Below are 24126 nucleotides of genomic sequence, written 5' to 3' on the forward strand. Positions count from 1 at the left end.
ATGTGAAAGTCGGCAGACCTTATTTTATGAGTGAAAATATGTTTTATGTCATGTACAACAGATAACTTCTTTAAAAGGCCTGTTAGTTCTTATGAACCTGTAATTTTTGCGTCATACAATTATAAGAATCCAAAAGCTTTCTTCTGAAGACAAAAACAAAACTCTTTTTTATTTCTTTGTTCTATACTGTGTTTGCGTCATCCTGGAGTCTTGTTTACTCCAGCAAAGTGTTCTGCTTGGATGACCAGGTTTTTATTAATTGAAGCAAAAATGACCGTATCCATCCACACTCAATATGTACGAATTGAAGCAAGATTTTCCTTTGTGTTCGTTTTAATCTGGCTGATGTCTCTCTTCAAACGCTGTGGCTCTTGAGGACAGTAGAACATTGTCTGGTCTTGAACTTGGCCTCAGTATAACTCAGTGTTTAGAACTGGCTTACGCATAATGCAAAGCCTTTTGCACATACTCTTTTTTCTTTTTGTGAGAAATACTTCTTTTTACCTTAAGTCTTTGAAGGAATCAGTTTTAACTAAAGTCGCCTGTTTTATTCTTTTACTAAAATTGATTAGTTATAGCTGTTACCTTAGAGATACTGAAGTTAGTAACTGTATCTAAGATTTGTAGGTTCAAAAAGCACATGTAGCTGAACCAGATCTATATTTTTATGTAAACTGGCTATCAACTTGCTAGCTGACAATCCTCTCTCTGCCTCCTCTTTTCTGCATACTTCAGAAGTTTCCCTGCCAGTACAGATGGACCTGTCCAAATGTGCTTTTTCCATGTAGAAATGGTAGTTGTGTATCACCTTACAGATTTGTTGGGGATAACGACTTCACAATTGATGGTACGTGAATTGTGTAGTGTTTTATCCCCATAATAATTCAATGAATTGAAATCTTACTGATATTTTAGAGTTAGATGCTCTGCTTGTCACCTCCATGACCGTATGTGAAGGTGCTGTTACGTGTTCCTGGAAAAAGCAGAGAGAGTTAGCGGTATAATCTTAAGTTTAGATAAGTAACTGTATATAGCCAAGGGGGATAAAGTAATAATAGAAAGTTACTATGAGTGTGTTGTAACAGGAGATTTGTTTTATGCGTGTGGGTGTGAGATCTAGCTAGATAAAATCATATATTTAATTCCACATGTTAGTTTGTTTAACGGTAGTGCTAACATGCCTGAAAACTCCAGAGCAAGGTGGATTATGTTCTTTACTTTTGTTTTAAATAAGGCAAAAAGAAGTAAAAACAGCTGCTCACTTTTTTGGTTGAAGCCTACTAAATTTCTCAGTCCTAGTGCATATAAAATATGTAAAATATGGTTACTGTGTGTTTGATTGTAGAATATGTAAACATTTATTTTTAGATACAGCAACAGGTCTCCTAGGAAATTTTTCACATTAACACTGACACGTTTAAAGTATGAATGGGTCGTATATGTTTGTGGTTTACCTTCTTTTTGATGGCACTTTTGACTTCAGAAGTTTTTACCAAATCATTTTGTTTTCTAGGTATTTTGTCTTTCATTTTAGCAGTTTAGAAAAAAGAGACCATAAAGTTTTCTTTCCTACGAAACTTAAATTTGCAATGTGCTATTTATCTAAGAAATAGTGCTGTATACTGTTGCAAATGCATCGCTATGTTGTTGGATGCATACGTATGTCTTTTCTGTTTGTGCGTATCTACAATTAACTTGCTTCCATGTCCTACTGTTTAGTTGAGAGAGATTTACATAAGCCTAAATGACAATTAGGAAGCTTACTTAAGGCAAGAGGCTGAAATTTGAACTGTTGTTTGGACATCTGAATTCTTACCTCCTGTTTTGAAGAGTTCTTTCGAAAAAGATGCCACCAATACCTATTTCAGCATTGCTAGCAGTATATTTTTGAAAATAATATTATGCATCTTCACCTGAGGAACTGAAAGCACATGTAAAAAATTGAATAATTCTATCAAAACTTTGGGTGTCATAAGTATTACTGTATTAACATGAGAAGGACTGCACCCTCCCTGCCCTCCCTTTCTCATGCATTTATTTATTCCTACGCTTTATAAATCCAGATGTAGCCCTGAGGGCTGTGTTTGGATAGTCATTTGCACAGGCACATTTGCACAGCAGAATATCCATGAGCTGTGATTCAAATGCAACATGCTCCAGTTTATAGAGGAAGCCCCGCTGAAGCATTCAGCCACCTTTGATGTGGTTGGAGATGAGCATAGGCGTATATGCAAAAGATTGCCTAGGCAACTTGGATTTTGATATTACAAGCTTTTTATTTTCAGCATTATTGTATTGTATATTTAGGCTTGAGAAATCTGATTGTAGCTTACACTTTTTAGAATTCTGTTTTGTTAGCAAACCCTCTGTCCACACTTCATGGCTTAAGAACCCAAGAAACACCCACATTTTATGTCTGTAACTAGATAGAAGCAGCTCGTTATTCGGGGTGAAAATTCTATAAGGTATGACTTCAGTGGACCTGGATCTGACACTCGGGTTTTTTTGCTTATGTTGTCTTTCTGTATGGATGTGACTTTTCTATTGTTAATTTGTTTATGAAGAATAAACCAACAGATTGTCAAATTCAGCGTAGAGTTTCACCTGAGAAATCACTACCTCCAGATGGCTTACAAAACACTGCTCTATCTGCTTTTATTTCTGTTTGGAAAGGATTCCTTGTCAAATCTGACATTTGGGAGAGAGCTTCCCGTGGAAAAGAAAGCCATATTTGGAAAAAGATGAAAATGGTTGAGGCTGGCCTCTAGAAATCTTTGGTCCTTAAGACACTGTTTTCTCTTTTGTCTTAGCATTCTGAAATACTACTGTGGAGCTTTAGTTCACATATTTAGAATTCATAACTACTTGCGCTAGCGCTAAACAAAAATACAAGTTTTTTTGCATGCAGTATGCTGTATTTGCACACTAACTTAATTACTCTTTGAAGGTTTTCATGTGTTACCTTTTTAACTATGTACAAACAATCTCTGTATAGTAAGAAGATAACTCAAATTTCTTTAATGCTATGAAAATAAGACAGGAGAATATGCTACAGATGAAGAAGATGAAGACATGGGACCTGTCCTTCCAGGAGGTGACGTGGCTATTGAAGTGTTTGATCTTCCTGAAAATGATGACATGTTCTCCCCCAGTGATCTGGACACCAGCAAGCTTGCTCACAAGTTCAAAGAGGTAAGTTACAGATCTGAAAATATTTCTGAAAGATCTCACTGGAATTAGATTTCTAGTAATCTCGTTGCTCAGTGCTTGTTATTTTTCTTGAACACTAGAATTGATCTCTAGCTGTTTGTGTAGTCAGTACTAGTAAATGGCTCAAAAAGTTCTGCTTAAAGGAAGTCAAACAGTTTTTTCTGAGTTATTTTAACATCAGCTGTCAGGTGACTGTAGTGTTGATAGAGGATAATTTGTAATTTAAGTTGTCAGTGCAAAAGTTATTCTGCTTTGGCACTTAGTTTGTGCTTTATGGCAGGGAAGACAAGGTGCAAGTTAATTCATTCCTAGCACATTGCTTATCTTTTTTTGTAAGATTCCAATCAGAAGCGACCAGGAAAACCAAACAACAAACCTTGAATCCCTTACCGTTACACAACACTCATCAATGTATTGCAGTGTAGTATGTTTGGTTATGTGTTCACAAAGATGCTGTACTGGGAAAGCAGCCATATTTCAAACTGGTGTTTTATCAGACCTCTATGGCTGTAGTGAGCGTAGCGCCCGTTGGGACTAAGTGAAGCTTAGCTGCAGTCTTTCTATATGTATAACCTAGCATACCAAGTATTGAGAAATATTTCGGCTGTATTTTAGTTTGTGCTTCTGATGTGGTTCGTTCCTGAACTTTCATGAATTCTGATGCAAATAAAGGCATGAAACAAGTGGATTTATACAAGCCCAGAGGAAGGAACTGATTGTTGAAAAAAAAAAAGAACGTTCTGCTTTTGAAACAAGGTGAAGATGCAAGGGCTGAAAGCAACCAGAGCCTCACAGTTGAGCAGCAGAGCCCTTACGGGCCCAGAAGGCGGTTTTAAGAAAAAGAGAGGCTCCCTTTTTATCTCCCTTCTTCCCCTGTCTTTTCGTCTTCCCTCCCTTTCACTCAAAACCAGATGTTTTATTTTCTGCAAATATATCTTATTGGCAGCAAGAGCAATAGAAATAGAAAACATAGAAAGTAATCAGTCACTGAGCAACCAGTCCTCCCCTTTTCTGCCCGTATCCTTTTCAGCCTTTCGGTGCCTATTGTCATTCATCCTTCTTTTCTGAAAGTTTTTTAGTTCTCTTAAATTTTTCTCACCCGATATTTCAAGTTCCAGGCTATATGCAAGTGAACAAAACAGATTACTTCCTTTTTTAATACTTTGCGTCACCTGTATTGATCATATAGTTGTTCAAAGCGATTGGGAGATTCTACCTTTCTGACTGGTAACATATACCGTTGCACTTGCCAGTGTAACAAAACTATGCAAAGCACAAATGCAGTGAAGGGTAAGACCTGGCCTTTGACTAGATTACCAACTACGCTTGAATACAATTTCCGCCAGCTTAGGGTATTGCCAGACATGAGTATGTCCAAACTGATTTGAAGCTAGTTGTAGACCTGTCTGATCTAATGGTCTCAAAACTCAAGTACAGAGATCAAATTAACGGACTTTGGAATCTTTCAATTCAAGTGCAGATGATGGGGCCTGAGAAGAAAATATTAAACGTTCCTGCCTAAGAGTGGACTCTTTTTCAGCAGCCCACGCAGCTATCACTGTTATGAGCATGCCACTTTTGATTCGCTGATAGTATTTAACAGTACACAGCTGCATTTTGTTGGCTGTTACAGAGTAAGTGCATGTATTTTTCTTGGTATTTGCCCTGAATTCTTTCAACACTAGAGGACTTGTTCACGGTCACGCTGCACAAGCCCACCCAGTGTTTTCTGGAATTGTATTTAAAGAATAACTGTTCTTTCTTGTTCTTACTCTGGAGATTAATGAAAGTATTAAAGAAGTGGGTTGGACATAATCTTTAAACGTAATAGTTTGACCCAATTAGTTGAATTCAGTCTTTGCAATGGAAAAATGTGCCCAAGTGCTTTGAGAGCGCTCTCACTTGAAACGCTTCGCCTTTAGAATGGAAGTCAGAATAGAGCTGGGCAATCTTGGGTGAATCACATTACCTCTGCATACCTTGTTTTCCTGGCTGTAAAGTAGGAAAGATGAGAGTGATTTTCCTTAAGTGCTTTGAAAGAAAGAGCTAGTCATCTGTGATGACTGAAGAGACACAAGATCTGTAGGAAGAGGAGATATCTTATGTGAGTTAGGTATTATATTTTGCATGTTTCAATGAAATGTATGAAAAAAGCATTATTATAAGCAAGATTGTATAATGATTATATAAAAAAATTACCATCGGGGTTATTAGATTCTCTTTAGTACTTTCTTTCCCATTTTACTCCAGATGTTTAACAGTTGCCAGCTTTTCATCCCATTCTACCTTTTGCAGTCTTAGATGAATTCCGTCTATTTTTTCTCAATATCTTATTTAAAAATAGAGGTTTTATTGTTTTGAAGAAAAATTGATCAGCTCTTCAAGACGTCTTAGAAAAGGAAGTGTGCTAAATATCATTCAAAATATCTTTTGTTAAAATGTATCTGTCATTATGCTGACTTTAAAAAATTATAAAAATATAAAATATTTATATAAAATATTTGCCAAAAATTTGTTTGGCATTGTATAAGAGGTGGAATAGGGTATTGTATTTCCCTATCAGAAAACTCGCTTAAAAATTTGAACTGTGGAGTCCAGATGTGTTTGTCAAATCATTCATTTTGCCTGTCATTCAGTGTTAACCCAGAAATGCATATTTCCTGTCTCTACTGCAAATGTGATTAGTTCTGTTTAAAAAAAAAAAAAAAAAGAAGAAGAAGAAAAGAAAGAAAGAAAAGAGAAAGTAGATGTCCAGCTACACAATTGTCTGTAAAAGCAAAGTGTCTTTTCTCTTCTGCCTAAGTGGGATCTGCTGTACCATGTGCTGATTCAATGATATGACTGGGTGCTCGGTAGTCGTATTCTTTAAGTTAATAACAGAGAATTTAAAAATAACTGTTAAAACCATCTATACCTGAGCAGACTGCCATTTATGCAGCAATTTGGAGTTAGTTATGTCATAATAAGCTGTTTAAATGTTGCTGAGTGGTTTGTGGGTTTTTTAGAAGAGATGGGAAGCAGGTAGCCCCTAAGGCTTTGAATTGTGTCCTTTTGGTTTCATTATTAACTCTGCAAAGGGCAAAGTCTAACTAACTCATTCATCTTCCCCCCGATTTTACCTCACTCCAAAACAATGAACTAAGTAGCTGAACTAAGTAAAGGTCTGGGCATTTTGTAAACTCTATGAAATTTGGAGATGGCTCTTTCATAATTTTTCCTCATTGTCTTTCATTATTAGCAGAAATTGAGTTATTAGAAAAAGCAATCCCTCTGAAAGTTGCAGGTCAAGAGTTGGCTTGAGTGAGCTCAAAAATTGCAAGTAACCTCTAGCAAACGCCAAGTAAAATATTTCCCTAAAGTTGCCCCTAGTATTTGCTAACCAAACTAAAACACAGTATTATGTATTCTTCCTGGCTTCCTCTTCTACTGGGTGGAATAGCAGCAATAGCTGGCCTCTTACCAGTGGTGCTGAGTGCCTTATTTCCAGCTGCACTGCAGCTGCTCTGTTCTAGATCGGTACTCCCTTGCTCTCTTGTGGCGCATCCTCAGGGACCCTCCGTGTGATCCACAGTTTATTTACGTGCTTGGGGTAATTTCCCTTTGGCTTCTGGTCCTATTCTTGTTATGCTTGCTAGTATGCCAGATGTGCCTCCACATTCCACGTGCTTCTGCAAGCTGTATAGCCAGCTACTGTTTTCACTTAAAAGGAGATCTGATATCTGCTCTTACTGGGCACAAGAATATTTGTAGTACTTTTCAGTGCAAAGTCAAAAGTACCTGCTGAAGACTGTGTGGATTAGAAGTGCTCACAGTCAGTTTCTGAGTCTCATCTGGAGACGGTAACCAACAAATGAGCAGTGGAAAGGAGAGTATCCCTCAGGTGGAACTGTTTGTATGAGTACCTCATTCCTTCCAGCATAAGTTGAGTAATTTCCCACCAAGAGGGACTAGGATTATTCACTAGGTCAGTTAACAAGGGCAGTTAGGTTGATCTGCAAACCAAAGAGTATTATCTAACAGTATATATTTTTTTGTGCAGTTGCAAGACATGGGTCCAAGAGGTCCTGTGAAATGGAAAATGGAATTGAGAATCAGCTCAGCACTTTTTCAAGGATACTTGTACCGATCACTGCTGTGATAGCGCCTATTATTAAAACTATTCCTCCAAAGAAAGTGCTTCTCTTCTGAGTTGTTTATATTTTTCTTTTTTCTTTTCTTTTCTTTTTTCTTTTTTTTTTTTTTTAACTAAAAGCCTGGTGTTAAAGAAAGTAGCCATTGCTTTACCAGGGATGATAATTTCTGATTCAGTATAATTCCCCCATGCACTGCATTAGCTCAACATACACGCTTCTCAAAGGCTTCAGTCACCCTGGTAAGAGAAGTAACCGTCATGTAAAACATGCTTTTCCGTAACTATTCCTGGTATTCATAAATAATAGACTAAGGCTTTATCTTCACTGCAGCGTTAGCTCAAACTGTAAATCAGGTTTTACCCTGGCCCTCGCTCGTTATCCAACACACACAGGCCTCTGATTCAGATTAAACAGTGCTTTAGATTTAAGATTTTGGCCTGTCCGTAAGTTTGTCCTAACAGCTAACAGCTTTAAATAGTAAAGCAGAAGGGAGTCAAGTGCAAACCTATTTTGGGTCACATCTACATGAGCATTTTGAAGCTGTGCTTCAATTTGTACTTCAGAGCATTCTCAGAGCAGGCAAACTGTAATCCTTTGAGGTGAAACTGCCCTCAAAGGTGTTTCAGGAGGGTGCCAATACACTCAGACAGCTGAAGGGCATTCACTACACAGGATCAGACTAATCTAGGTTAGTCCAAAAGACCTCCCCCCTCCTGCAAAAATGTATCTATGTGGATGTCGGGTCCTCAGTACCGACTGTTTCACTGTACAGATCCACTCTTATTGTGGCACAGGGCTTGGTAATGTAAATATAACTTTAAGCACAATGCATCAGCTGTTAATCTACTTGCAGTCCTTTTGTGTGCTTGAATGCTGTTTCCTGTTTTTTACAGTTTCCCAGTGTAACTGCTCTCACTTGAGATTACCTAGCTTGAATAGAATAATTCAAGCTAAAGGCTGATAGGAATAGCATCAATTTTAACTTTCTTCTTGCATGCAGTAAACTCGTGGAATCTTCCCTTCAAGGTTTTCCTGACTTCTTGAATTGTCAAATCACTTATTTCTGTATTTGCTCTTTTGTAAGATGCTTGTTTTAATCAATGCAGTAGGACTTTCTAGCAGCACTTGGACCTATTTCATATTCACATCAGAGAGCAAAGCCCAGCAGAATAGCATCTTTTTTTTTTCATTTTTTTCTTTTCTTTTTTTTTTGGCGTAAGACATTTGGTTTTGCTAAACAGATTGGATGTTCTGATTTGAAATTATGAGTGGTTGGGCGGCATCCTATCTTTAATTAGGTTGCACAGACTGAGTCATTTTGCAAGCTAGACATTTTAATTTACAATCTACTGCACTGCAGCACTCTTCAAGGCCTTCTGCTGTGTAATAAGGTATTCAACTTGCAACACAGGCTTTAAAAATACTGGAGTACTCCCTGTGACTTCACTTGTTTATTTTATATTTTCAATTTCAGTTACAAATCAAACATGCAGTTACAGAAGCTGAAATTCAGAAGCTGAAGACGAAGGTAAGGATCAATATGCAGTTAATACACACTGGTTTTTTTCCTCTCTTCCTCATACAAAATCAGATCTGAAGACATGTATCTTTATGTGGGTGGAAAAGTCAACGTCCTTATTAAAGACGGTTTAAGAAACACAGTGGCTCAGCTAAATCTTATCTTGGTATATATCCTCTATTCAAAGTTTCAGTAAAATCTTAATTGCTGTTACTAAGAGAAGCTGCCAACTTGTATAGCTTAAATTAAGCTTACATTTTAAAGGATGATATAATGACTAAATGGCAGATTTCTAGTTTTACGATTCCTAATGCCTTTTCTTCATTTGTAGAATTATGTTTTGATTGAATATTTGCATCTGTATGAGTAGCTTTCTAATTGATAGTGATGTTAAGGCATCCTGTTTATGTTAGTTTCCTTTTTGGGGGCATTTTTCTCATTTTAAAAACTAATTTATTTAAAGGTATTTAGTAGAAACTATTTTTTCTGTACAGGAAAAGAAGAATTGTTCCTATTGTTATTGTTCTCTTTAAAAGATACTCCAGAAAGGAAAAAGCTTGCCAGTTTAATGGAAAACATCTCAAAATTGGTTGCTAGATATTAGATTGAATTTACTATAGCAATAAAAGGAAATTGTACTTTTTATAGTAGAATAACCTTTATGGGAAGTTCAGCTGATAATTCAGTTGTTGAGTAATACTAGGTTTTATAATAACATCCTTCTCTTTGAGTTTGAGCAATTTACAGAAGGAAATAAAAGGAAGACAGAGAAATTGTTACTTCAGAAAAGGATTTGGATGAATATTTCTTTCTAGCAACCATTTGCACTCACCATATATTTTGCTTAGTGATTATCAAATCCTCATAAATTATTGTTAAAAACAAATTCATAATGCAACTATTTTCTGTAATGACAATTTCTGTGGTACTCCTTCAGCTTATAAAGTCAGAAATCTTTTCTCCCTTCTAGTTTCTGGTTCCAGTCTAGCAGTCGGAGCTGCATGGGTAAACCATTGGGGTTGTGCTGATCCCCATTGACTTCATGGCAATGATGTGTGGGTGTAAACGTTCAGCTGTGCAAATCCATTTGCAAGATTAGGGTTATTGTACCTTTTTATGCTGGAGTTCTTTACCTGGTGTTTTGAATAGAGCCAAAGAAAATGTGGCTGGTGTAGGCAAATTACCACTAAAACTACGAACAGGTTACTCTTTTTGCACATGCATCCTTCCTGATACCAGCAGAAATGGCCTAGAGCAAGTTAAATAGTGTTGGTAAGTAAACACGGATGGGTAAAGCATGGTTTCCTTTTGTAAATTCTGGGAACTGAAATATACAGTATGTCCAGCCAAACGTTCAAACCTGCAGCTAGCTTCAGTGGGAAAGTATGAGGAACTTAACAAAGGAGCTAAGGATTGCTTTAAAATCAGTAGTAAAATTCAGACTTCTCTGAAGCCCCATGGAAAAGGTCGATTGACTTCATTGGTGCAGAATAGTGGAACCGTTAGTGGAACTACGCTGGTCATAAAGTTCAGCAGTGCTGATGTGTTTGGCAGAATCAGCACCTGAAAGGGCAGAAACCTACAACAGCAAGGGCATGTTTTTTTAATAGTAGCTACTTTTAATGTTAGCTACTTGCAACTTGGTAAGCAAGTTTAAACAAAACAAGAGTAATACACTTAAAGAGATTCTCTTTGTCCTCCTAATAGTTCTAGAACAGTTGCAGTGTTGGATGTAAAACTCTCACTTCTTAAATGAAGAAATGACTCTAGGTTAAAACTTGATGTTAAATTTTGCATTGTTCTCCCAACCTCTTTTGTTTGGCTTTCTAGATTAAGAAAGATTATGACATGAAAATAGGCATTGTAAGAGTTCAAAATAGTTTCTAATTTTGGGAAACAAAACTAGATTGGATGAAGTTGGCTTTTTTCCTTTGGTTTTCTAAATTGTTGATCTTAAATCAAATAGAGAAACTGGAACAGATTCCCAAAAACTAAAAAAAAATCTCAGTTTATGAAAGTGTATGAATGTTTTCTGACACCTGGGCCAGATCCATGGAGCAAAATACCTTCCTGGTGATGACTGATTAACCCAGCAGTTTGCCTAAACAGTCCACTGTTAAAATGTTTAAAGCATGCTAGTATATCCCTGAGAAGCTTAGAAGCTGCACTGGAAAACAGAGCCAAGGTTCTGCCTCATTTTTTGAGGAAGAATAACATACATATCAGCCTATTCTCCTTGTCTTTGAATCCTCTTTTCATTACTAGCACATTATTTTTGTAGTTATTAATTCACTGGTTTTCATTGTTCATGTTATTTGACTTCACCCCGAACTATTAAGCTGTATTTTTCACCCTTAACTGACAGGCGTCTCTACTATTTTGTGCAGCTGCAGGCTGCTGAGAATGAGAAAGTGAGGTGGGAAGTGGAGAAGACCCAACTCCAGCAGAACATTGAGGAGAATAAGGAAAGGATGATGAAATTAGAGAGTTACTGGATTGAGGCACAAACGTTGTGTCACACTGTGAATGAGCACCTCAAGGAGACGCAAAGCCAGTATCAGGCTCTGGAGAAGAAATATAACAAGGCAAAGAAATTAATCAAGGATTTTCAGCAAAAGTAAGCAGCTACTCCAAGCTCAACGAATGAATTAGTGGCCAGATAGGAAACATACGTGTGATATATTTTGAAATATGAAACCCACTTTTAAAGGCTTGTAAGGTAGACAATATTTTTCACTTTTAACATGAGAACCTCTAGGTTCTTTATTAGGGAAAAATGTGAGCATTGTTCAAGTAGTAGTTGAAAAACATTGTTGAAAAATAATACTGTAACTAAATGAAGAAATAATCTGTAGTATTCCAGGTTAGACTATTTCGGAATTACTAGATCGGTAAATGTGATTGCAAACAACCAAGAGTAATTGTAGTAAAGGATTTGATTAGAAATGCTAGCATCAATTTGTAGTGATGTTGTGTCAGCTGGATTCACTCCTGCTGTGTACTAATGCAACACAAAAAAGCAAACTGTGCTGTTACACTTTTGCATTTTATTTTTTTTCTTCTCATAGATGCCAAGAATGTTTGAGCTAAGTTGAGCTAATTGATGATTACCTGGCCTCCTCTGTTTCATGTGGTCCCCTCTCCCTGATGGCTAGCAAGAATAAGAACATCTTACGTTTCTATAACAGCTTCCATTCCCCAAAATTTCTTTTGTAGTGTTTTTTTCAATTACTACTGAAATACAGTCATTTAGAGGAGAAAACTCATTTCTTCAAAACATACAGCAATGTCAAGTGACAACTGGGAAGTGACTATCCCATTCCATTAAAAAAGATGCGAAGATTTTAGATAGTCAAAATGTCATTACCCATCTTGGAATTTCATGACTGTTACAGAAGTAGCTGACATCTCATATGCTTTGTATCACAAACCTCTCAGATTTTCAAAATAAAAGGAATATCCCTAGTTAGAATAAGCCTGCTATTCTAATTTGTATTAGTAAAAGATCTAGTGAATCATTTTTGACTACCTCAGCCTCCTAAAACCACCCAACAGATTTCTTTATAACTTACTAGAAAATTATGTCTGTCCTTTCAATGAAAGTGTGTGGTCATATTCCTATAAAACAGAGATTCCATCCCATCTCCCACAGCAGAACTCAGCATGAACTGAGCTACTGTTGCTTCCATTGTAAATTCAAATTATGAAAAATTGAGTTCGGTTTAACAGTTCTTATTATCAGTTAGAGCAACTGAGAATTTTTCCTTTTTCAGCTACGTTCCCCTTACTATGTTTATAGTGCATTCACTTAGACTGATAAGTAACTGTTTCGGTTTTTGTCCTATTCACAGTTTAATACTCATTATCAGGTTGGTAGTAATACATGTTAACTAAATAATTTTCTGATGCACATTTTAAGATATAATATATCAGAACATTTTATTTTCTGTTTGACTCTGGTTGATCTGATGTCAGCAAATATGTCTTTTCCCTAAGAGAACTTGACTTCATCAAACGCCAGGAAGCTGAACGAAAGAAAATAGAAGATTTGGAGAAAGCACATCTGGCAGAGGTTCAAGGCTTGCAAACTCGTGTGAGTAGTATCTACTCGAACGCTTGAAGAATGAGATAATTCTGTCTGATAATCTGGAAAAAAACAGGTTTTACAGATGTTTGTGTGTATGCTGCGGGTAATAATGGGTTATACTTCTTTCAGATACGAGACTTGGAAGCAGAAGTTTTCAGGCTATTGAAGCAAAACGGGAGCCAGGTTAATAATAACAACAACATTTTTGAAAGGCAGACGTCTTTTGGAGAAGTTTCTAGAGGAGATCCAGTGGAAAATCAAGATACTAAGCAAGTGTCCTGTCTGGATGGCTTAAGTCAAGGTTTGTTTGAACCAACCCATAATTCCTGTTAATGTATGTGTTAATAGTATGGTTGTAGTTTAAGATGTAAAGAAAACAATGGACCATACAGGGATCCTGTTATTTTTCCAAAGTTCAGGATCTCATGGCAGCGGTAGCAGTGGTATACCAAATAATGACAATATAGAGTCCCAGGATAGCTGTGCAATGTTATATCCTTTAATGAATGGAAGTGACTAATACCTGTTAATAAAGCAAAGATCATTCTTGATTTCTTAAATGAATTTTCAGTGGGATGCTGTCAACATTTAGGTTTAATTCAATGCTTCTGTTATGTTAATGAAGTAGGAGAAAACTGTTTTCTCCTGTGTTCCTACATCTGTCCTTAATTACCCAAGCACCAAAGATCAAACAAGAATAGGATTACCACAGTGAGAAAAACAATGTTAAATCTCCCATTTTGAATGGATCTCTTAGATATATTAAGAGAAAGAAGTTACTTGTATATATCTGCAATGGACCTATCAAGGTACCTACGTAGAAAACTCTGTACTGGTGTGCGCGTACATGCATATGCATGCTATTGTACATGAGAGCACGTGTCTTACTCTTTCTCTGCATACTACTAGTAGTAAATAACATGAATGAACTACGTGAATAAATAGAGGAAATTGCATAGGCAACTGAATTATAAAATTATATGGACATATCTGAACACACCTGTTAACCATGGTAGTGAAGTACAATGGACTGGCAGACCTTTGAGATACACTTTTAAAGTCTCAGTTGCTGTTTTCATGGTTTTGTTTTATAGCTTTGAAGAACATCATGAAATGTAAATACTTTTTATTCAAGCCATATGCTTGAATGTGCTTTTGCTCTTCTCCATGGTGCTTATTTCTCTAGTGAACTTTTTTTTGTAATTTGTAGTGAGAAGTGTGTTAAATACAGATATTCATTGCTGGTGGTTGCATCGTGGCAGTGAAAATAACAATCACTAAGACAAAGTTGGTTCAGTTTTTTCCCACTAGCCTATCATCTAAACTGCTACGTCCTGTGGTTTACTTCACGTTTATGAAAAATCCTATTTCACGCTCTAGTTGTATACCTTCCCTACAATTTCATAGGTTCTTCCTCTAAAATTCAGCAAGCCTAAAAAAGTGAAGTTTGTTAATAGTGTTTATCTATATGATTATGTAAGTAAGGAGACCCATATGCGAAATGGGGTGAGATTGAATAGGAACTGCTATTTCAAAGAAGAATCGTGTACAATTTTATAGGGGTGGTAAACTCTACAAGTAAGTTCCTATGCCATAGGATAAGTAGGTGAAAATAAAATTTGTGAGGTTTGGATAGATCCTGTCAGCAGGGTGACTGTAACCTTTGCTTGGTTTGCGTAGAAAGGGTGATTTCATTATTGCATATTTAGTGACATTCTGTGAAATCAGGTATTGGGCTTATGACAAGGGAGCACCAGACTGTTTCTATACAGATTTTCATTTGCAGTAAACTGTAATATTATTTATTTCTCTAGTGTAGAATTATACATTACATTACCAGATAAATTGATTGCTAGCAGGCAGAGATGTTTTATTAAAATTGATATTTTAACAGTTATTTCATTTGTGGACCTAAGCTAAATGTTGCTCTTCAAACAAATCAATATGAATTACATTTTTTTAACATAACGTGTACATAAAAAAGAGCTTGTCCTGCTGAACATGTATCTGTGTGATATGCAGACCTTGTGGAATTAGTTTTCACAGATCTCCACAGAGCTGTTTCTTTCTACCAAGTGTTTATTCTACTGAAGTCTCTGAAGTTTAGAGGAGCGCTCATGATGGCAAGAAAGTCTGCATTTCTGCTGTAGAGACTCAATAAATGTTACAAAAATGTTTAAAATTTAGCAACACTGTTAATAGAAGTGATTGCAGTAGTTTGCGTCAGGAAAGGGAAGTGTGTTTTGTTTACCTGCCTGACAAAAATGATATTTACTGTCTTAACCGTGTTAACACACAACCGAGAATAAGGAGCTGAAATCCATTCTAAGACATCTCTACCATGTGTCCTTTTTGGGATTCACTGAAACATTGTCTTCAAATAAGACTACAACATTTCATTCTGATTTGACCTTTTTTTTGTGGTATAATTGGAAGGGGATTTCTAAATATAAAAAAAATCAAGAACTTTCTTTGTAAAGTATTAAAACTCAAGGTGACAGTACTTTCAGATTATTTTTTTTTCAATTGATATTGAAAGAATTTCCTTTCTTCATTGAGAAATTCCGCTGGAAAAATGCTGCCCAGTATGCAGTACTTCTGAAGAGTTAGAATATGCTTCCTGTGAATTTAAATGTTCAAGTTTAAGCATCTAAACACAAATATTTGATAGAAGAATGAATAGCTTTTCTACATAAACATCAATAACATCTTGAAAGCAGAAAAAGCATCGTTAAAGCAGAAAAAGCATCGTTAAATATTGATTCCAGATTGAACTTGCATTGTCAACAAGAGAAAAATAAAAGCTCCTTTTTAAAATAAAGAGATCCCCAACACGTAATATGCTTTGACTCTATTCTTTTGTCAGTAAATTCCACATCACGGTCTCTGAAGTTTGTATGAGGCTGTAATGTAGTGATGCTTGGTGTTCAGAGAAAGAGCTTATCTGTCTGTCATCATTCTTGCGTAAACCTTTTAAGAAGAGGATTTACCACTGACTAGTAATACATGTATTTACTAATGAGCCTGTGCATGTTTACAGAAGGGTCTGTGAAGGGCAGGGGGGAAATCCTCCTGATGCCTTTGGAAAGTGAGCAGATTTCCACAATGTGCAGTGTACAGTGCAGTCTCTGTGACGTTCGCACGAGCATCTCTTCTGGTCTCTTTTTCAGTTTTTATTCTAAGAGTAACACACTTTTCATTGTGCCTCAGTATTAGGTTTGTGGGATGGGACTGCTTATAGGATCCACATCCTATAATTTTTACTCCATAGTTGGCAGGTGTGTGTCTTCACAAAAAATTAGGATATGTAAAAATATATTTTTTGTATATCCTGTTAATTAAAATAATACTAAATATGTTTTTTGCCTCAGTGTGAATTGAGGTGTTTATTATATTCTTACGTGGTAGTAGGTTTGGGAATAACTAATGGCTGTGACTTGACTGACACATACATGCAAGCTTAGCTGTCCCTGCCTCCATAGGTGGCCTGGCACTGTTTAACATTGTGTCAGACTACCTGGCTCCTCAGTGCTATTGCAACATAATCTCCTATTGATAGGCTTCCAGTGACATCAGTGGAAGTTACAAAGAGAAAATCAGAATCAGTAAGGCCACCAAATTCTGTCTTTGTTTTGTCTTAGAATGCTAGAAGCCTGAGAGTTGTGTTTCTATTACAAGTATTTGATTTATTCTGAGATTCCAGAAAAAGAGAAAAAATGCACTGTAGCTTTCTGTTTTAATGGTCATGAACTGTGGCAGTGCATCCAAAACAGAGAATCAAACTCTTTATAGATGAGCTGTAAGTATTCAGTGTCTTGCAATCTAAACATTTCAGAGTTTACGCTGAGTTAGATAATATTTGCTTACCTCTGTGCAGATGCCCAGTCAAGCCATTTTGATTATTAGGCCTTGTGTGAGTGTCTTGGGATATCCAGGAATGCATCACTTCACAGAGGGAGATTTTGAAATCTATTAGTGTATAATGAAAAGACAGGGGGAGAATAGACGAGCTGTTTCCTGTTCCATAGTGGTACTGAAATAATTCAGACAGAAGGTCTTCAGAGTGAAGAGTTTCTAGGCCTGCTGAAAGAAAGCCTAATTAAATTGTCTCTGTGAGCAAAATTTAACCTGTTAGAAGTTTTATGTGAGCTATCTATCAGGCTCCCCAGTGGGCTGGAAGATATCCAGAGGGATGCTTTGGGTTTGTGTCAGGGAGCAGGTTTGTGTCAGCTGCCCTGTGTGGAAAAGGAAGTGGGGACCTGAGGGTTGCACCATGGCCGGCAGGGGCAGACACTTCACCAGCAAGGGCCCAATCCCCCTCTGCCGAAGCGCAGCAAGCAGGGCAGGTCTGGCGATGGAAACGAGGGTCAGCTGAGTGTCCAGATCATCTGCCGAGCTCATAGTGACCGACCAGGTCCGAGGTCAAGCAGGGAAATGAGTCTGCAGGTCAGGTTTGTGATGGTTGCCAGCGTCAGCCACAGCCAGTTCCGTGGTCACCAGGCAAGTCCCCTGTAGCAAGGCTGGTCTGAGGTTGAGCTGGGAAATCAGTCCGCAGGTCCTGGTTAGCAGGGTACATGGCCAAGCAGAGGCAGGGCTGCAGTGCAGCTTGGCAGGGACCAAGGATGAGAGCCCAGCTTAAACGCTGCTTTGAAGAGAAAGGAGGGGGAGCCCCTACCGATGCTTCTTCAGCTCTTTTTGACAGCAGGCTGACCCAAGATGAGGGACCTGCACCATGTCAGAGTTGCTTGCTTTGACAGGACCAGTATGACCACTCATGTGAGTGAGTGCTTGCAGTACTGTGTCCAAAGCTTGCATAATTTGAGCTGTAAAAGGAACGGATATATGGAAGTGTATGCGCTTGAAAGAATAAATACAAGCAGTGGAAGTCATGACAATGTGCAGTTATCTTATTGAATACTGACAGTGGGAGTGTAATTACAAGTCAGACAATGGTAATGATTTTGTAGTGTCATCTGTATATAGACTTTAACCCTTAAGCAAAGAAGGAAAGCAAAACATGTTGCTGGAAGTCTTGTGGTACTAGAAGAAGAGAACATCCATCTGCAAAAATAAAAATGAGTTTGAAGCCCTGTCTTACCCTTCAGTTATTTCATGGCATGCTAACTCAATCTGTGACTGAGATTTCAAGAGTTTGAGCTGATCTAGCAGCTCAGTAATGCTGAAATGGAGAGACTCCGCACAGTCCCTCCCTGTATACCTTGCACTGTTCGAGCACTTACCATACACTTCTGTGAACTCATTTGATTCAGAGGACGGCAGAAGACTGACCTAGGAAGGAAAGAGGTTGGAGTGCCAAACTAAAACAGGATGGTTTCTACTGGGTTAATCACTCAAATCAGTCTGCAGAAGAACTGCAATGCAAATCCTGGGAGGGAGGACAGAGCCAGGTTTTGTGGCAGCAGAAGGGAGAGCAAGATCTGTCCTGTTTGGCAGTGGCAATAAGTCATTGAGTTATTTCCGCCCTTGGTGGAATCATACTCTCTAAGAGAATCAGGATGCTATGGAAAGCAATGGGAATTTTTTTCCACTTTGGTGAAGTTGATGGGAATTTTTCCATTGGCTTCACTGAGACTAAGATGTCTCCATTTATCGTTTTTTTAAGGAAAAATGTCTATAAAACAATCAGCTTCTAATTTCTGATTTGAAGCAGTAGAGTCAGTCCACGTTCTGGTTCATTCTGTACAGGTCACGCGCCGTAAAACTTTTTGCAGTTTCTCTGAGGGGTTACCAGAATTTCTCTCTTGCCCTGTTAGAACAGAGGTAGGATGATATTATCCATGAGGTGAGCGTCCTCTTCGTGATCAGCCTACAGCATTCCTGGCTAGAATATAACTTGACATTTTCATAGGATTAGCGCAGTGGAAGCCAATACAGGAAGTGAAAAGATCCACTGAAAAGCTTGAATAATTTGTTGTGGGTCAGATGCTGAGGTGCTTATTTAGATCTCATTCAGGCTTTACCAAGTCTTAAGTGTGCACATCTGAGTCAAGTGACTCTAGAGACAATACATGTCTCAAGATTTGTCCCTTGTGGTGTATATGAGATTTCTACATTATATTTTATTTGTATCTTTCTTACACTCTATACTTTAATAAATACCATATCTCTATGCATAATATCTGAGCTTTGTTCTAGAACTTCATATCTAGACCTCATTTCAGACAGAAATACCACTTTTTTAGTGTCTGTTTGTATTAGAAGAGTGCATTTAATTATAGCGTGTGTTTGAATGCAGTACTCAGACAAGTATATTAGTCTAATGGATACTGATTGATTCCTTTAGTTTGTACTTTAATGATTGCAAAAAAAAAAAAAAAAGAAAAAGAAACTATAAAGAATCTGTTCCTTATCTGGCATAAAATGAGAAAACGCCTTTTAAAATGTATTTTGCTTATTGCATCTTTGTAAAATGTTAAGTTTACTGAAATATTCAGATTTCATTCAAGAGGAAAGCAGCTTGAGAAAACTGCAGTTAAGGTAGCTTCCTTTGCAGAGGAAAGTCATATATGCCTAGTATACTCGGCTCACAAGACATTCTTGAATAGAACAGCTTTGAAACTGGGCAAATAAGATTGTTTCATTGTTCCAGTTTTTATATGAAATGTTTCTCCAATTTTCATGCATCGCATAAGGGTGTTTGGGCAGTAGATGCAAGGGGAAAGATCTAAAATGGCCTTTTCTTCAAAACCTAGCAGAAAGGTTTTCTTGATTTTTGTAGCAGAAAAGCATATGTGCAAAGACAACAGAGATTAAGTGTGAGTGGCAGGGTCTGGCTCTTTTTTCATGGTTTATGAAAATAATGCAGTCTTGTGTTTTTTTCACTTTGATCTTTTGAATTGTCTGTAGTAGAATACATCATCTCCTGCACAAATTCCAAACGTTCAGAAAGTACACCAACTTACAAAGAGTTAAGACGTTGGTAGTAGAGTACATCTCCCAGCTTTCACAGAGCTCCTTTCACAGAGCTCCTCCTTCATTATTTCTTGGAGGGATAATTGTTGCAACTGTTGCTGCAAACCTTTCAGAGGGCTTTTGAGCTACTGGATCAGCATAGGGGCAGATCTCGTGGTCTGTGTGCTGCTGCACAGCGCAGTCATTCTTCTGGTTAATCACGTAGAACGTGGAGTCCCCTGCTGTCCTGTACGGATACAGCACATGGCCTTCCCATTAACCCTCTTGAACCGCTGTGGTTCAGGGTGCCTTTCATGGACCTCCTGGGTGGATTAGTTTCAGTTCATTTTCACTATCATGTTAAACTTAATGTAACATCACTAACAGTTTGTTGCAGTGAAATTTTATTTCAGGTCTCTCAGGTTCTTTCTTCAAAACTGTAATATTACCTTGCTAATTGTTTTGTCAGAACATGTTCCTATTGGGAAGTTGAAACCAGACAACTGCAGCTGGTATTGATAGTCACAGTAATGATTGCTTCCTTTAGATTCCTGCTAAGGAAAGGTGCTTAACAGAGTGTCCTGTGATGTGATCTGAGTGCAAATGAGGCAAGACTGTATTGGTATTAGGTCAATCCTAATATTCTGTTTGTAGTAGGGACCATGATGGTTGGTTTTGACAGAGGTGTTTTACTTAAAAAGTTTTAGGAATTTGAAGGTACTCTGAATAAAAAAAACCAAGGATCTACAAAAGGAGGAGATAATGGTTCTGAGGACAATGCAGGAAAGGAAGAAGGAACAAATGAGATTGCCAGGTACCAATAAAAAGATGCTTTTACTTGCAGAAGGCCTGGGGCAAACAGTTGGAGCACCTTATTTGTATTGTGCATAACTTTGAACACCAGATGCCCTCAATATCCAGAGAAGGACTGGGATTCCTTTCTACTTTCTCCTCCTGAGAGGGATAATATGATAGAGCAATCAAGCTGCTCCACTGTAGGCCCGAAGGAATGAGTTTAACACTTGTTTCATAATCCTGTGACAGGCTGCCCACAAGTCAATCCAGTTGCAAATGATTATCTGATTATTTAGACACTCACTGTATCACTCTTTGTCTGCTACTTACAGACGCTGGCTTCTTTATTAGTCACGTGTATTGTATGAGGTTATTTGGGGGGACAAAAGTTACAAGTTACATTCTTTAAATTTTTAAACTATTCTGGGAATGATAACATGTAGAGCAGCTTGAGGATTGCTGTAGATATTCCTTTTCCTTTGTAACATGACCAGAAGCCTGCAAAGCTGGTGAAGCTGCAGGGGAAATGCTTAGTGGGGCAGCAGTGGGGAAAAAAATGCCAGTCCAATCCGTCCTCTTCAGGTGACTTAAAAGTTGGGAACAAGCAAATTGGCCCACTGAGTCTAAACTGATGTTAGATGATGTCTTTTAGAGAGCATTGAGATAAGGATTACTTTACTTTATGCTACTTATCTGTTCCTTATTCTGTATGCTGTGATGAGAATTCTCTGTAGCTTGAGCATATACAGGGAGGTCTGAGGGAGTCGGTGTACTTAGTTTCCAGGCTAGTACCCTATATTTAACAGCAGGAGATACTATTTGTGTGTATGTGTGTGATCCTTCGTGTTGCACTGCGAGTCATTTGTTGGATTTTTAAATATTTGAAGTTGAGCATTGATTTTTTCATTATGCAGTTGCTGGATCTGTGCAAATAAATTTGCTAATTGTTTATGTAAAAAACTAGCTTTTTTGCATGTGCACTTTAACAGTTCTGAAGATAAAGGTGCAAGTAAAACATGCAGAAGTGCATGTTCTCCAGTTACAGGTCGTATCTCGGAAGCAGTAGCTTAACTCCAGAAGATTCTCTTGTTAAGTACCTTTAAATTGTGTTTTCATACAGATTTCAATGAAGCGGTGCCAGAAACAGAGAGACTGGACTCTAAAGCTCTGAAAACTCGAGCCCAACTTTCAGTGAAGAACAAACGGCAGAGGCCTACTAGAACAAGGCTCTATGACAGTATCAGTTCAACTGATGGAGAGGACAGCCTTGAACGAAAGGTGAGAAGGACTTTTCCCTCTCTTTTACACTTCCTATGGAGTGCTACTTTGCCATGTAAGTCGTTTCGTTCTCTGTCTTTATTCTTTCACTGTAACACAGGCAATATATATTTACTTTTCTGTGGCCAGCATGCTGTGAATAGCCTTGAGTGATGTGCAGGTCCACTCTCCTTTGAGTCAGCACATCTGTTTTGTTTTGTTTTTTTTTTACAGGAATCATGGGTTTTCTGATTGAGGTGTGCTTTATGATGCAGAGTGGGTCACTATTTATGCAGGAGATGAAAGGAACTTGAAGCCTGCATTTCTGTATTTGCTAATAGATGCAGTAATATTAATACAATATTTACTCATTGTTTTGTCTGATTCTGGCTTCTGAACAGAAGGTCATAACAGATCATAACGTGAATTACCAGAATATTTCTTAAAAATAGGAGGATAAGTAACGAAGAAAAGTATTGCATATTCAATGTAAATCTTGCTGTGATGGGTTACTAAAAGGCATAACCTGCTTTATAATCTCTTATACCAACAGCCGTCAGACAGTTACAGTAGTCCCATGCACATTTCCAAATCACCTCTGCCCTTATGTGTGAGAACATCCTCACCAGCATCAGATTCTGGTGCTTCCTCCCTCTCCCCAGTGGCTAGCAGTGCAGCATTCTCATTTGACAACCCAGCTGAAAACCAAGAAGAAGGACAGCAACACAAAAGAGGTGTCTTTTCCCCTCTTGTTCAGGGACACACTCCACTTCCCTCTCCTTCAAAATCTGGGCACAGCTCTGAAGCGTCTCCTTTCCATCACCCAGCTGGCAGGAATGTTTTACCAGATGAAGGTATTATTATTTTTTACAATAAATGGGTGCATCATTTTGCTCACTTATATTTGCTTTGTGTGCTTGTGTTGTGTATTAGGACTTAGCAGCTAACAGGCCATCTTCTCTTATCTTCCTTTAAGTACATTGAAATCAGAAAGTTACAGTTGTCCTTGTGTGACGTTAGGAAAAAAGGACAGTTTAAGTTGAGATCAGTAATGACTTTCCTTCTTTTTTCACTTTCTTAGAACTCACTGAAAAAGATAGGGGGAAGTTACCTTTAGGAAATTATTTTCTCTTTCTCAAAACACAAAATTACTTCTAAAATGACTTTTTTTCTTAATATTGAAAAATCTTCAGCCTGTGGTGCTTTATTTTGATTAGCGCACACAAGACTAGCCCGTGGGAAATTTTTTTTATTAGAAACATGGTTCATACAGTGTGCTTTCTTGAATTATGTGATTTTGGCACTGCTAGATGCTTTTTTGGAGGGTGGGAAAAGGAGTGTAAACCAAGAATAACAGATTTTCTGTAGCTTTTAATTGCTGAGACGCAGCGTAGTCTAGATTAAACAAAAGATCAGTGACTGAGGACTCATCATTTGTAGACAACACTTTCCAAGCGGTGTGTTAGGAAGCTTGGCCATGCTACTGTTTGTTTAACTCAGATTCTTTAAATGGAAACTGGAGAACACATGATCCATCATATCTAGCTCAGATGTCTTTCTCAAATATTAGTTTTTAGGTGCACTAATGCTACAATATGGCACAGCATTCGGTGCACTCCTTTTCTGACGTCTTGGGAATTCAAGCTTCCCCATTTTACACGGTTTTACCATTCCTTGCTGTGCACCTTGTATTCCCTAACTGTGACATAAGCTAAAATACCAGTAATGAGGGTGAAAACTGTTAACAAGTGAGGACTTCAGGAACAAATCTGGAGTGGTTCTTAATTAACTGAAAAGGACAACCTGTTCAGGATTTTTGTGTGTTTGTGTAACTGGAAAAGCTTGCTACTCATTTGCAACCTGATATTTCTTCCTGTCTTTGTACAGGGCTCCCCCGCAGATTCTTACAAAGATAGATTAATACAGTTTTGTTGGATTTAGAACAGATTAATTTACATGCTAGCATTTTTACATGGATTCTGAAATTGCTAGTCTAATAGTCTATAATTGCTAATGAATCAAGGTTAACTTCAAAGCCTGAATTTTGGAAGTAAAAATAAGGACTTTCTAGACTCTTACTTCAATATGTGATGAATGTTCAAAAGTGAAGTCCTAAATCCTGCATTTTCATCCATTTCATGCATGAAAAATATGTTGATGAAAATTTGTTCTTGTAGTGTAGTAGGGTAACAAGGTAGTATATTGCAGCATTA

At 37.6% G+C, this 24126-nt stretch overlaps 1 protein-coding gene across 13 annotated transcripts in view; it reads left to right on the forward strand.

The window, feature by feature from the left end:
* The window catches only part of PPP1R9A (protein phosphatase 1 regulatory subunit 9A), a 160682-nt gene that overhangs the window by 115894 nt on the left and 20662 nt on the right, over positions 1 to 24126 (forward strand). For 6 of the 13 annotated variants that reach the window (XM_068934887.1, XM_068934884.1, XM_068934885.1 and 3 more), the window contains exons 7-13: positions 3037 to 3192; positions 8818 to 8871; positions 11250 to 11479; positions 12859 to 12955; positions 13079 to 13250; positions 21777 to 21934; positions 22671 to 22767. In XM_068934887.1, the coding sequence (XP_068790988.1) occupies positions 3037 to 3192; positions 8818 to 8871; positions 11250 to 11479; positions 12859 to 12955; positions 13079 to 13250; positions 21777 to 21934; positions 22671 to 22767 (964 nt within the window). Of the gene's footprint in view, positions 1 to 3036; positions 3193 to 8817; positions 8872 to 11249; positions 11480 to 12858; positions 12956 to 13078; positions 13251 to 21776; positions 21935 to 22466; positions 22768 to 24126 lie in introns of all 13 variants that reach the window. The other 7 variants (XM_068934881.1, XM_068934880.1, XM_068934883.1 and 4 more) reach the window with 2 other exon arrangements.

This window comes from Struthio camelus, chromosome 2 (assembly GCF_040807025.1).
Source record: "Struthio camelus isolate bStrCam1 chromosome 2, bStrCam1.hap1, whole genome shotgun sequence".
In the NCBI taxonomy this organism is placed as follows: domain Eukaryota; kingdom Metazoa; phylum Chordata; class Aves; order Struthioniformes; family Struthionidae; genus Struthio; species Struthio camelus.